Source organism: Pseudorca crassidens, chromosome 7, assembly GCF_039906515.1.
Source record: "Pseudorca crassidens isolate mPseCra1 chromosome 7, mPseCra1.hap1, whole genome shotgun sequence".
NCBI classification, from domain to species: Eukaryota; Metazoa; Chordata; class Mammalia; order Artiodactyla; family Delphinidae; genus Pseudorca; species Pseudorca crassidens.
Window position 1 is genome coordinate 101180048 of NC_090302.1, and position 12819 is coordinate 101192866.

At 55.2% G+C, this 12819-nt stretch overlaps 1 protein-coding gene across 1 annotated transcript in view; it reads right to left on the bottom strand.

Annotated features, from left to right (window-relative positions):
- Window positions 1-634: 634 nt before the first annotated feature.
- The window catches only part of LOXL2 (lysyl oxidase like 2), a 102691-nt gene continuing 90506 nt past the window's right edge, over window positions 635-12819 (bottom strand). Inside the window, exons 11-14 of the mRNA XM_067745161.1 lie at window positions 7414-7529; window positions 6118-6254; window positions 2319-2430; window positions 635-1587 (exon numbers count right to left, since the gene is read on the bottom strand). Of these exons, the coding sequence (XP_067601262.1) occupies window positions 1508-1587; window positions 2319-2430; window positions 6118-6254; window positions 7414-7529 (445 nt within the window). The 3' untranslated portion in view covers window positions 635-1507. The remainder of the gene's footprint in view (window positions 1588-2318; window positions 2431-6117; window positions 6255-7413; window positions 7530-12819) is intronic.

Sequence of the window (12819 nt, forward strand, 5' to 3'; positions counted from 1 at the left end):
AAGCCAAGAGGCGAAATCTGAAATGCCCGCCGAGGTCTCTCTCCTCCCTGGAACGGCGGGGAGGGCAGCTTTGTGCGGACAAGGCCCCAGCACACTCATCTTTCCGGTTTGGGCAGAGTTGGTGCCGAGCGGTCCTGCCTGGCGCGCTGAGGTCATCGTGGACCCCTCGATTTGCTGGGCCACAGCGTGCTATGACACAAGGGGGAGCTCTGCGCCTGGGGGGAGAGTGGCTGGCTCGGGGTCCACCCTCACTGCACCCCGGGGACCCATGATCTACTTGACTCCCCCTCCCCCAGAGCCTGAGACTTAAGTCTAGGTGTCCCATCTGGTCCTCACACAACCACCGTGGCCCTGACACATTTCACTAAAACACAAGAGCTGAAGAAAGGCTGAGGCCTCTGTTTCTGTGGATTTTCCTGACCTCCTTAGACCGCGGCTCTCGGCAGGAGTTGCCCTTCCTCTGTGGTGTGCGTTGAACGAGGCCCCTGAGGCCACGCCGGACGGGAGGGGCCCAGGAACTCAACGTCCCTGCAGGAGAGCACATGTCAGGGTGCCAAGCTCCCTGACTGCCGACTAGGGAAAGGAGCTCTGCTGCTCAGGGGCTGCGTGCAGAGGCCCAAATGAAACACACATGCAGGTCATAAATCTTTTATTCCAAGTTTCAAGTATGTGTAAGTGTCTGTGGTGACACATGGCGATCGGTAAGTGTCCTCATCACCCAGGACCCTGGTTATAGCACCGTTGAATCAGTTACAGAACTGGAAGGACAGAAAGAGAAGTCACTTACACAGGCGGGCTGCTTTTCTTCTGAGCTATACTTTCAAAGGCCCAGATGCCCAATATGAAATGCCACTAAATTTGTGTTTCAAAGTCTGTGAAAATAGAATATAATAATAGTATCTTGAAAAATAAGAGGACACGGGGGTGTGTGGGGGAGAGAAGTACCAGCTCTGAGCTCACTGAATCAGAAGACGTGTGGCAGCATTATTTATATGTGTGGATAGAATAGAGGCAGTTTGTTTAATTGGAAGAGAAGTCTAGCTACTCCAGTTGGCTGGAAACGACCTAAGAGGAGGAGAAATGGGATTCATCCAGACCTCCTCGGGTTGATCACTCACGTTGCCAGCATGTAACTTGAGAAGAAAATGGCCCCATGTTATCTGTGGTGAGCCAGGCAGGTGGTGAGACTCGGAGTGGACTGTGCTTAGGATGGGACAAGCTGGTGACAACCTGTGCGCTGGGGTCCTGGACAGGATGGCTCTCCGTTGGCACTGCTCCCACAGCCCCGTGGACAAGCCCCAGCCCCAGAGGCCTTCCCAGCCTGCAGGTGTCAGGAACACGCCTTCCTCGCCTTCCTCCTGAGCCTGGCCTTCCTCCTGAGCCTGGCCGGGGCTGCAGGGGGTCGAGACAGGCGGGCCGGGCTGGATGAAGGGGAGCAGGGCGAGGCTGTCGGTCGTTGGGGAAGATGCACTGTGGCCCAAAGGCAGGAGGTGACCATGTCACTGCTTTACCGCGTGGAGAGCTGGTTATTTATGAGTCCACTGAAGTGTTCAAACTTTTTTTCTGTCTCTTCACTGAAGGAACCACCTGAAGGGTGGGCATCAGGGAGACAAGAGTTTGGCAAACCGGATGCACAGGTCACAGAGTCCCTGGGCCACCACCCTCCTCGGGCGGCCACCTCTATGTGACACCCCCAGGGCAGCGACAGGTGCTGGCCATCTCTAGGGCCAGGCCCATGTCAGCTGCTCTGTCAAAGTCGAGTGAAGGAGCGACTAAATCTAGTGCTTTTCGTTTTCTCCTCCACCGAGAGCGAGGCCATCACTTTTCCCGCTCAGCCTCCCCTTTCGGAACCCAGGTTGTATAACGCGAGGAAAAGCTTCTTTACTGGCAACTAGAAGCCACAGTGGTTGACTAGCTTCTAGCTCTCAACAGGAAAACGATACAGAGCCTGCAAATTGCTGGCGCCCCCATTTTTGAGGTCTCATGCGTAATGAGGTGGTAGCCTCAGCTCCAGCCCTGAAATAGCTTTGGGGTCTATGCTGGGCCGGCCCGGTTTCTGCCCCGTCCTTTCTCCTTAGCCAGAGCTGGCTATGAAAACCCGGTCTCCATCCAGGCCTGTGGTGTCTACAGTGTCCTTCCTGCGTGTGGAAACGCGAGGCTGGCCCCATTCCCTGAAGTCTTCACCCAAGTTAGGAAGCTGCTCTGGCTCCTGGAGAAAGTGGGGCAGCTCTTGCCTGTCTCCTGGAGTTGGGCTGCGGCGTGGGGGGACCTGGCAGGCCTGAGGCGCTGTGCTCCCCAGGAGGGCCCGGGGGCCTTACCTATGTGGCAGTTGTACATCCAGATGCGGTGGCCGTCATAGCGGGTCCTGCACTTCATGATGTTATTGGTGTAGTCGGACTCCGCCACCTCGTAGTTGGGGTTGATGACGACCTGGGGGAGAGTCTGGTTGGAGGGGGTCCCGCCCCGGCCACCCTCCGTCCCAGGCCCAGCTGAGATGCTGAGACCAGGCCTGCCCCCAGAGCCGGGCTGACCTCATGGAAGGGAGCAAGCATGGCCGGTGCTGTGTTCCAGAAGCAGCCCGGTGGGCGCAGAGCTGGTCGGAGATGAGGTCGGGGGGGGGGGCGCGCAGAGGAGGGTGAGGCCTGGAGGAGTGAGACCTCCGCGCACCTCTGTCTGTCTCAGTGTAATTCACACACACACACAGTCATACCCCGTCCTGGGTGCGCTGGGAGATCTGGTACAGAGGCAGGAGCTGGGGCCTGGGGAAGCCACGGAACGGCTGTTGAAGGCGCCAGAAGGGAGCCGGGGAGTAGGATGTGCTGGGAGGGGTGGGGGCAAGGCCCGGGCGCTGTGGGGAGTTGGAGGGGGGCTGCCCTGGGTGCTGGAGACGACACTGCTCCCGGCGGTGTGACATTGGACATGTCCCTTCTGCTCTCCAGGCCTCGGTTTGCTCTAGGGGACCCCCAAGCCCTTCCCGCTCACCAGTGCAGGGCCTGGGCTCTCGAGGAGACTGGGCCTGCTTGTCCCCCTTCCTCTGCATCATCCTAGGAAAGAGGGCACAGCCCAAAGGAGCAGGGGCAGGAAGACCGTCATTTTGAGGGGGCTTCTGAGAGCGGACAGAAAAGGGGGATTTGGGGTGAGGAACCCAGAGGAGAAAGGGGAGGGAGGGGGAGGGGGAGGGACAGAAGCTGGGCCTGGGGCTGTGGGCGAAGGTATGGAGGACACAATGGAGGCTTTTCCCGAGGGCCCTGCCACATGTGGAAGGGCTGAGAGCCCAGGGAGACAAGGGGGGCAGTGCTGCCCTAGGTCAGTGTGATGGGGGAGGGGTAGCGTGCTAGTTAAGGCACATTCTGTAGGTTTGGGGCCCTCAGGACCTTTCCCTCCAGAAGGGCCTGGGTGTGACCCTTTAGTAGGCTGGTTGGGCCCTGCCAGAGCTGCTGTGGGAAACGGGCCAGTGGGAGCCCCCAGCCCTGCATCCTGGCCAGTGCAGGCCATGCTGGGGGCCCCAGGCTACCACCGTGACTCTGTGTCTCTAGGTAAGGCTGGTCAATGTCCCGCTCTGGGGTGACCTTACTTTTCTTTGATCTCTTTTCTACCGGACAACCTTAGCTGTCCCCTGCCCCAGCCCATGTCCAGGATGGACAAACCCCCTGCACCAAGGCCCAGGCAGCCCCTTGCCCATGGACAGCCATGCCCTGAGGGAGCCCACCCAGGTGTCCCTGCGGGGTGACCGTGTGGGTAGTAGGGGCTATCAGGGCCTGCTTGACCCACTTGGGTGCACAGTCCCATCAGACTCTCAGATATATGGTTTCCAATCTCGTGGGGATCACTGGCTTTAGTTCCTTAGACAAAGGACCTGCTGTGGTTTACAACAGCAAAGATGTGGAAGCAACCTAAGTGTTCATCAACAGGTGACTGGATAGAGACGTGGTACATATATACACAATGGACTACTACTCTGCCGGAAAAAAGAATGACATTTTGCAACTTTCCACAACATGGATGGACTTGGTGGGTATTATGCTTAGTGACATAAGTCAGAGAAAGAAAAATACTGCGTGTTATCACTTCTATGTAGAATCTAAAAAAATAAAACAAACTAGTGAACATAACAAAAAAGAAAGACCCACAGATACAGAGAGGAAGCTAATGGTTACCAGTGGGGAGAGGGAAGGGGCAAGGCGGGGGTACAAACTACTGTATATGAAATAAATAAGCTACAAGGAAGGATACATTGTACAGCACGGGGAATCGAGCCAATATTTTCTAATAACTATAAATGGAGTATAAGCTAGAAAAATATTGAATCACTATGTTGGACACCTGAAACTAAGGTAATACGGTAAATCAACTATACCTCAATTTTTAAAAACTTGAAAAAAAAACCCACAAACAAATGAAAAATAAATAAATTGGCAGTGGCCGTGGCAACCTTATATTGAAAAAAAAAGATCTGCTGTGGATCCAGGAACCTAGTAACCTAGTAACGCACTGAGCCCTGCCTCTGAGCCTCTGCGCACAGGCCCCTCCGGATGGAATGCCACCTCCTCCCCGGCCTGGCTTTCTCCTGCCGGGAGAGTACTGGTGCCTGCACTTGGGTCCACGTGGGAACGGAGAGAACCGGTGACTCAGGCCGGGGCTCTCACACGGCTAAAGCTCCACATCTATCACAAGGGACAGTCTTTTCCATGAACAAGCCCCTAATGAGTTAATTTGCTACTTGTCTAGTTTAGGAGTCGAGAACACAGCATACAGAGTCATGTGACCTGGGTTGGCCTGGCTGTGAAATGTGAGTAATGGTAACACTCATCCCTGGGGGATTACATGAGACCATGGGTTCACAGGGTGTAGGCAGGTTCTGGCCCATCACCGATCTTCAAGGAGCCGCAGTTATTAAATAGACATTGTCAGAATACACGATGCTACACGTCCCCCAGGCAAAGGGACAGCAGACCTCAAGCATACACCACCACGCATGGAGTACGTGCACAGACACAGATATTCAGTTTTTTAAATAGAAAGCACTCTGCTCTTCGGTCGGTCCTCTCCAAGTCTGCGGTTCTGGGCTTGTGGGTGGAAAAACGCTTGGCTGTCTGATTTTCAGTCTCTGAAATTGACCAGGGAAACTTTCAAAACCCCTCTGTGGTCACTTCCCTGCAGGTGTTGGTTCCTCCCAGGACTGTCTATAGGGTGGGGACCGTGACTGGGCCCTGCGCTGGTTGAATGCCCCCTTAGGAAAGCTTTCAACACAGCTTTCTGGTCGCCCACTTGCCACCCAACCATCAAGCTTGAAAGCAAGACGGGTGGGGATGTGGGAAAAATGAGAAGGCGAAACGAAGCCTCCAATCTGTGCCCCAGAAGGGGAGATGGTGGGGATACAGTGCCCCTTGGCCCCTCCACCAGTCAGGGCCCTGGCTGGAGCCTGCAGCTATATGCGGGAAGGGGGGAGGCCAAGCCCTCTTAGTTCCTCCTCAGGGCGGGCCTTCCCCCTGGACAGCGCATGTGGAAGTCCTGGGAAGTCTCCACTCAAACAGTCACTGGAAAGGCTATCTCTAGTCCCTAACAGCCTACCATTATAGATTCATTTCTTTGCATTGAAAATTGCCCCCTCTGCAGATCCCCTTCTATGGGGCAAACGTTTCTGGGAGAGGCAAGTCACAAACACTTGGGAGTGAATGGCTCTTTGTGTGACTGCTTTTAGCCTTAACAGCACAGAGCAAGGCAGGGTGAGGGCACTGGGAGAGATGGGGTGGAGGTGAAAGTACAGCTCCAAAGGACACCAAGAGGTGTAGGTCGCCTTAGAGTCTGTGCACAAATTCCCGGCCTGAGGACCAAATCTGGCCTTCAGATGCATCCTGATTTGCAAGCACCAGGTGTCAACTGAATTGATGTCTCAGGAGGTCTGCAGTTCCCCACCGGCCTGCATATCTCACATACCTAGGTTACCTGGGTGACAGCGACAGCCTCCGGGCGTAGGACTCCGTGCACTTTAGATGGCCTGGCCTCCATGCGTTTTCTGCCTGGGCACCATCAGAAGGCGGCTACCCACCCACTTGCTAAGGCAGAGACACCTCCTCCCATCAGCGGGGGCCCGGAGCCCCTTCTCATGCCCCTCACCTGGAACAGGTAGTCTCCAGGGGGCACGTCGGTGATGTCGACCCACTGGCAGTCGATATCATGGCGGTACATGTCCCAGCAGCCCATGGTGATGCCCTGCTCGCCGAAGTTGGCACACTCATAACTCTTCTGGATGTCTGAAGGCAGGGGCAGAGGGAAGCCCAGTCACCACGCACCCATGACCCCTCTGCCGGAAGAGGCTTCCTCTGCCATCTGTGCCACCCTGCCCACAAAGGGCCCCGAGCAGCCCTGCTGAGTGGGTGACATCCCCAGACCCCACCCTCAGCATCTCTCTGTTCTCCCAGGCCGACAACCTTGGCTTCACCTGGGCTCAGCAGCCCATCCCTTCCGTGCTCTCCTTTTGATGGAATCCCTCCCTCTTTCCCTACCCACAACCCACTGCTCCCTCCTCCACGAAGCCTTCCCTGGCCACTCTGGCCCACCTTGGCCTCTCCAAGGAATATCAGCCTAGGCATGAAGCGTGTGCTTATCTGGGTTTTTGGTGTTTATTGTTGAGCTTGATGCTGGGGTCATCTTGTCTCCCTCTGGGGAATCTGCACTTGAATGTGGACTCAGGTCTGGCTTGTTTCTCTGACCCTTCCTGGGTCAGTCCATTGTCTGGCATACGGTAGGAGCTCAAAACCCATCTGCTGTGTGATTTCCTGGTATGTCAGGGGCCACGTCAACCACTGACAATTCGCACCCATTTATCGAGAGGCTGCCTCATCTGGGCGCTACTCTAAGCTCCGGCCATTCTGACAAGGGTCATCGAGTCTCCCCTGGGAGAGCCTGGTCAGGCCAGGATGGCAGGTGCGCGCACAGGTGGTCACGGTGCAGGCGTGGCAGCTGACTAGGGGTGTGAGCGCGGTGCTGCCTCTGCCTGGGGCAGTCGAGAGGGTCTGGGAACCTCAGAGTGAGGGTTTAACTTGAACCTGGAGGTAAGAACCAGTGTGGCGGGGCACTTGTGTTGGGACCCAGGGAGAAAAGGCTGTAGCAGCCAGAGTGGGAGGGGACTGCGTGTCAGGTTCAAGGGTTTGGGCCCTACCCGGGCGGCCACGTGGACCCACCAGTGTCCGTCAGCATAACTCTGGGGACCCAGGTGCCTTTACAGCCAGGCTTTGCCTAACCCCCAGCCCCAGGCTATAGTCATGGGATCCCCAGTGAGGAAGGTCGCGGGGAGAGTCAGCAGTGGCCAGGGTGACACAGAGACCTGCGCCCGGCCTCGGCTTCCAGCCGGGTGAGTGCACGTGAGTCCCTCCGAAACTTCCCAGCACCACCTTGCCCCGCCAGAGATACCTCCTTCACATTCTGTGTCCTCCAAGCAGAAGCTGGCCTTGTGGCCCTCTGCCACCTTGGTACCATTGAGGTTTAGCAGGTCGTAGTGGGTGAACACCTCCATGCTGTGGTAGTGCCTGGGGGCGAGAGAGGGGGCCTGGATGTCAGTCTCTGGAGTGACGGCCGCCTGCACGCAATGGCCCAGCTGGCGATTTCCCACTGGGGACACCATGGGCAGAGCAGTGTGGTCCAAAGTGGCGGCCAGCGGGAGAGGAGTGGGCAGCAACAGGGCATTAGGAAAGGGGGGGTGGAGCTAATAATAACCATGGTGCTTACGTGGGCTCTGGAGGGACACAGCCCGCCCACCTCCCCAGGCCTCAGTTCTGTCATCACCTAAGTGGGAATAATGACGCAGGTACTGCACAGGATGTTGGGGAGAATAGTAAGATGAACTGATGAGCAGAGGGCCCGGCATCAATAATAAGCCCAATAAATTAGGACATTTTCAGTAAGTGTGTGTAACATCTTCCGGGGTGCTAAAGCGGCTATCACAGCCCATGCCTACTTGAGACATTTTCTGCAGACAAATGCAAGTCCCTCTTCCCTGTCTTTTGAGAACCTTTAAGGTGGGAGTGTGGTCGGGAGGGAGGGAGGGAGACTGCAGAGGGGGAGGAGGGGTGGGAGGGGCAGGGGCTGATGAGTGGGACCCACGCGCGTCCTGAACCAGGCGACGGAGGCCGAAGTCTGTGCTCCTGGCATCGAGTAAATAAAAAAAGAGGCGAAAAGAGGGCTCTTAGGCCCTGTGGGAGGGAGAGGATGGCAGGCACACCCTGCGGGCCCTGGGAAGGAGTAGAGGGGGAGAGAGTCTGTACACCCCCGTGGCTCTTCCCGCGGCTGAGTGTTTACCTAATGGTGTGCCAATCGGTCACTTGGCAGGAATTGAGAACAGATGCGGATTCTTGGAAAGGCCTGTGTTTGGTGCAGAATAAACAAGGGAAACAGCTGCCGCATGTTGCCCTGGGGCCTTCCTAAAGCTCTCGGTGGCCAGGCCCGTCCTAAGCTGCTACACATGTATCACAAGCGGCTGCAACGCACTTATCTCTGTCATTACAGGGACATTTGGAAAATGGGGAAAAACTGAGGAACAAGGTACCAAGGCTTGGGGAACAGAATCACATGTTTCATTTCCATGCGAGCTGAGTTCCCTCCGCAGGAAAGAGGGAATGACAGCACGATCCCCCATCAGGGGTTCTGTGAGGATGCAGTAGGAGAAATCACAGAAATACCTAACACGGGGCTTGGAACAGAGCAGCACTTAGTACCTGTCAACCCTCTGCTTACTACCACTACTCCCAGGAGTGATGGAGTCGTGTTTAATTACTGCCACCACCATTACCATGGCTACGATTATCCCCAGGCCCGGAGAGCAGCTTCCCCGCCTCCCGGGCCTCAGGTGGTTGGCTTCAGGTCCCCCCGCTGGATCGGGAGCAGAAGAGGACAGAGGGAAGAGGGGAATTGAAAGGATAGGTTTTCAGGGGCTTCCCTGGTGGCGCAGTGGTTGAGAGTCTGCCTGCCGATGCAGGGGACACGGGTTCGTGCCCTGGTCCGGGAGGATCCCACATGCCGCGGAGCGGCTGGGCCCGTGAGCCATGGCCGCTGAGCCTGCGTGTCCGGAGCCTGTGCTCCGCAACGGGAAAGGCCACAACAGTGGCCGCAGAAAAAAAAAAAAAAAGGACAGGTTTTCAGAGAGGAAATCAGAGGCTCTTTTCCCTTCTTCCTGTGTTGGGCTTGTGCTAAAAAAAAATGTCAGAAGTTCCTAAGTTGGGCTTTTCCCAGGTCACTCATGTTTCTGGGTAAAAGAATGCTGAGCCAGGGGCCCACAGGGAACGGTCACAAGGATGCATTTTGTGGCAGTTGAAGGGATGACTCTGAAAGAGTCTATTTTGGCTTCTTGAAGGAGCAAGGTGAGACATGAGGTCTGACTCATCGCCTAAAACATGTCTGCCTCTTTCAGAGATGGGTTTATGTTGTCATGTTTACCGGCTGGAAAGACTGAAGAGGAATAGGTTTATGTTCCGTTGTCTAAACAAAATTCAGACAGAGTCCACAGATGGACTCTTGTAAGGCTGACCTTCTCCCGCTCCCCTGGCTTCCTGCAGACTCGATTTAAGAGTCGTCTTCCTCAGCTCCTCAGTTTTTCCCCTGTGGATATCGGGAGGGAAGCAGCTGGTTTGGAGCCTCCCCATGCTAGCTAGCTGAGGTCCGGGAGCCTCTGTGCTTTACCGCTGGGGCAACCGTGGATATCAGCCCCGGGGCCACGTTTCCCTCCCAGCTGGTTGGCTGTGGAGCCCAGGGGCACCCACCTTCCACCACCCACACACACATCCCAGGGGGTATGGATCGTGGCTGCTGGGGAGGTGATCAGGGGAAATTTCCTCTTTTCAGGCTGAGTGTCCTGAACTTGGGAAGTCTAAGAGGGGGCCTGATCCATGGGATAAAGATAGGGAAACTCCGATTTGCAAAGAAATTCCAGAAGTCTAAGGAGGGAGAGAATACCTGACACTAGAGGGAGGTCATTGTAATCTGGATGAGAGGAAGGACAGCTTTCTACCATGAGACTCCACATCACAGTATTCTAGGACACGGTACTAGCCGAGGCAGGAGGTGCTGGGTGAACACGTGGATGACACAGCTAGTCCAGAGCAAGAAGGGAGGTGTGGGTATGTTCTGTTACCCTAGGTCATCTCGGGCCCAAATAAAACTTTCGATCTGAGCATCAGTGTGCGTTGTAGAGATGTTTCACTCTTTTTCGTTTCCCACACGAGCCACAAGTCTTCCGGTGCCTCCAGGATGGAGAGTCGTGGCCGGCACTCAGTCATGGTTGGGAAAAGGCTCCCATCCCCATTTCAGAGAAATCTGGGGGTGTGTTCCAGCCTCAGGAGGTGTGGCCACAAAGGGCAGGGTCCCTTCTGCTTGCTCTGCCCCGCCTTCCTCATGTGCTAGGCAGCCCCTGGCTGGAACAAAGCCCCACGGGTAGGATAAGGGCCTAAAATTGGCTCACAGAGGCCGCACTGAATCTGTGGGGCTCTGACCTGATACGGGGGCTGCTCCGCACACGGTAGGGGGTGGGGCGGAATGAAGGAAAGTCCCCCCTTTGTACCCGGGCCATCCCTGACCGGAGGGCTGGCACCTGTGCTGGCTGTCACCTCCCTGCCACTCCAGCTCCCAGCTCCTCTCCCGGGCTTCCCCAAGATGTGAGGAGCAGGGAGACTGAGCCCTGGGACAGAGCAGGGGCTGAGAGCCAGGAGACGCCGGGTTGCTCTGTGCCCAGCTGTCAAAGCTGTAACATCGTGTGCCAGGGGAGCAGGTGTGGTCCCACTCCCTGAGACACAAGAAGCAGGACGGGGACCCCCATCCCGGGCCCAGAAGGGAGAGAATACCTGACACTAGAGGGCTTGTGCTAAAAAAAAATCATCAACCAAGGGCCAGGTATATGAGAGAGAATGGTGCAGGGCGTTTCCCTCTAGGTCTGGCTGGGGAGGAGACTCCTAAGGGGGCCGTTCTTTGTTTCATCTTAGGGCTGTCAAAGAACATAGCTCTGTTCCTCATCATCGTATCAAGTAAACTGGGAGCTATCGTTTTCCCCATACACACTACTCTGAGCCAGGGTTCTTTTTTTTTTTTTTTTTCCTTTTGCGGTACGCGGGCCTCTCACTGTTGTGGCCTCTCCCGTTGCGGAGCACAGCCTCTGGACGCGCAGGCTCAGCGGCCATGGCTCATGGGCCCAGCCGCTCCGCCACATGTGGGATCTTCCCAGACCGGGGCACGAACGTGTGTCCCCTGCATCGGCAGGCGGACTCTCAACCACTGCGCCACCAGGGAAGCCCTGAGCCAGGGTTCTTAATTCTGGCTCCACAGATGGGCTTCAGCATCTGTAAATCTGCTGAAATAGGACATTAAATCGAGAAATAATTTTTTTGAGTGGAGGACGGGCCAGCTTTCATCACACTCCCAAAGAGACCCAACGGAGATTCGGGCCAGGATTCCTGTTGAAAGGTCCTCCCTGGAGCTCTGGAGGCCAGGGGTGGAGAGTTTCTTAAACCCTCTGGGGTCCTTATGGTCAGAGGTTCTCAGCCATGGTCCAGGAGGTCCAGGCCTGAAGGAACATATGCTTAGCCAGTATGTTCTTTCCCACCCGTCCCTCCCAAACCATTGATTGCAACATCTATAAACAAAGAAAGAAAACAGAACACAGGAAAAGCTGGGGTAGGGGTGGGGAGGACGGGGTCAGGGTTCCTGGAGCACCAGATGAGAAGAAACACTTCCATGACGTTGCCATGTGTATTCTTAGGGAAAAGACCATTCCTTGGAGGGCAAGCCTAGGTCACAGGGAGACTCCTACCATGTGATGTCTGGGTGGAGTGCCCATGCAGGGCAGAGATGCAATTACCCTCTACTTGTAGGCCCACAGGACAGCACTTCCGCCATGTATTCTCTGAAGGAAATCAGGCACCCATATGTCATGACTTTAATTTTACTCTCTGACTTTCTCCCTGCAGAAGACCTCCATGCTTCTATATAAAGACCTAAACTTTTTTGGCTAATTAGGACTTTTAGGACATACGGATAGTAATTACAGTTGACCTTTGAACAATGCCGAGGTTAGGGGCACGGGACCCCCGTGAAGTTGAAAATCCAAGTACTGCTATCACTGCCTCAGAAACAAAGGAGTTGATAAATGACTCACCCGAGGGTAGGAAGCTGAAACCGGTTTGGATAGATTCGGGACTCAAGCTCTAATTCTTTTGATTCCACGTATTGTAATCTCTAATCAGACATAAACTTTTCCCCACACTGAGTTAATTTAAAAGCTGTATAGGGCTTCCCTGGTGGCGCAGTGGTTAAGAAACTGCTTGCCAACTCAGGGGACACGGGTTCGAGCCCGGTTCGGGAAGATCCCACATGTCGTGGAGCAACTAAGCCCATGCGCCACAACTACTGAGCCTGTGCTCTAGAGCCCGTGAGCCACAACTACCGAGCCCGCGTGCCACAACTACTGAAGCCCACGCGCCTAGAGCCCGTGCTCTGCAATAAGAGAAGCCACCGCAGTGGCTTGCCTGCACACCGCAACGAAGAGTAGCCCCTGCTCGCCGCAACTAGAGAAAGCCCATGTGCAGCAACGAAGACCCAACGCAGCCCAAAATAAATAAATTAAATAAATTATTTTAAAAAAGCTGTATAATGAAAATGCATATAGTGAGATACAATATGTATCGAAAACAATCCACGTGTAAGTGGACCCGTGCAGTTCAAACCCGTGTTGTTCAAGGGTCAACTATAAAGGAATATCAGCTCCCCTGAGTTCTACCATACTCCTTTTATTTATTTATTTATTTGGCTGTGCCTGGTGTTAGTTGCGGCGTCCGG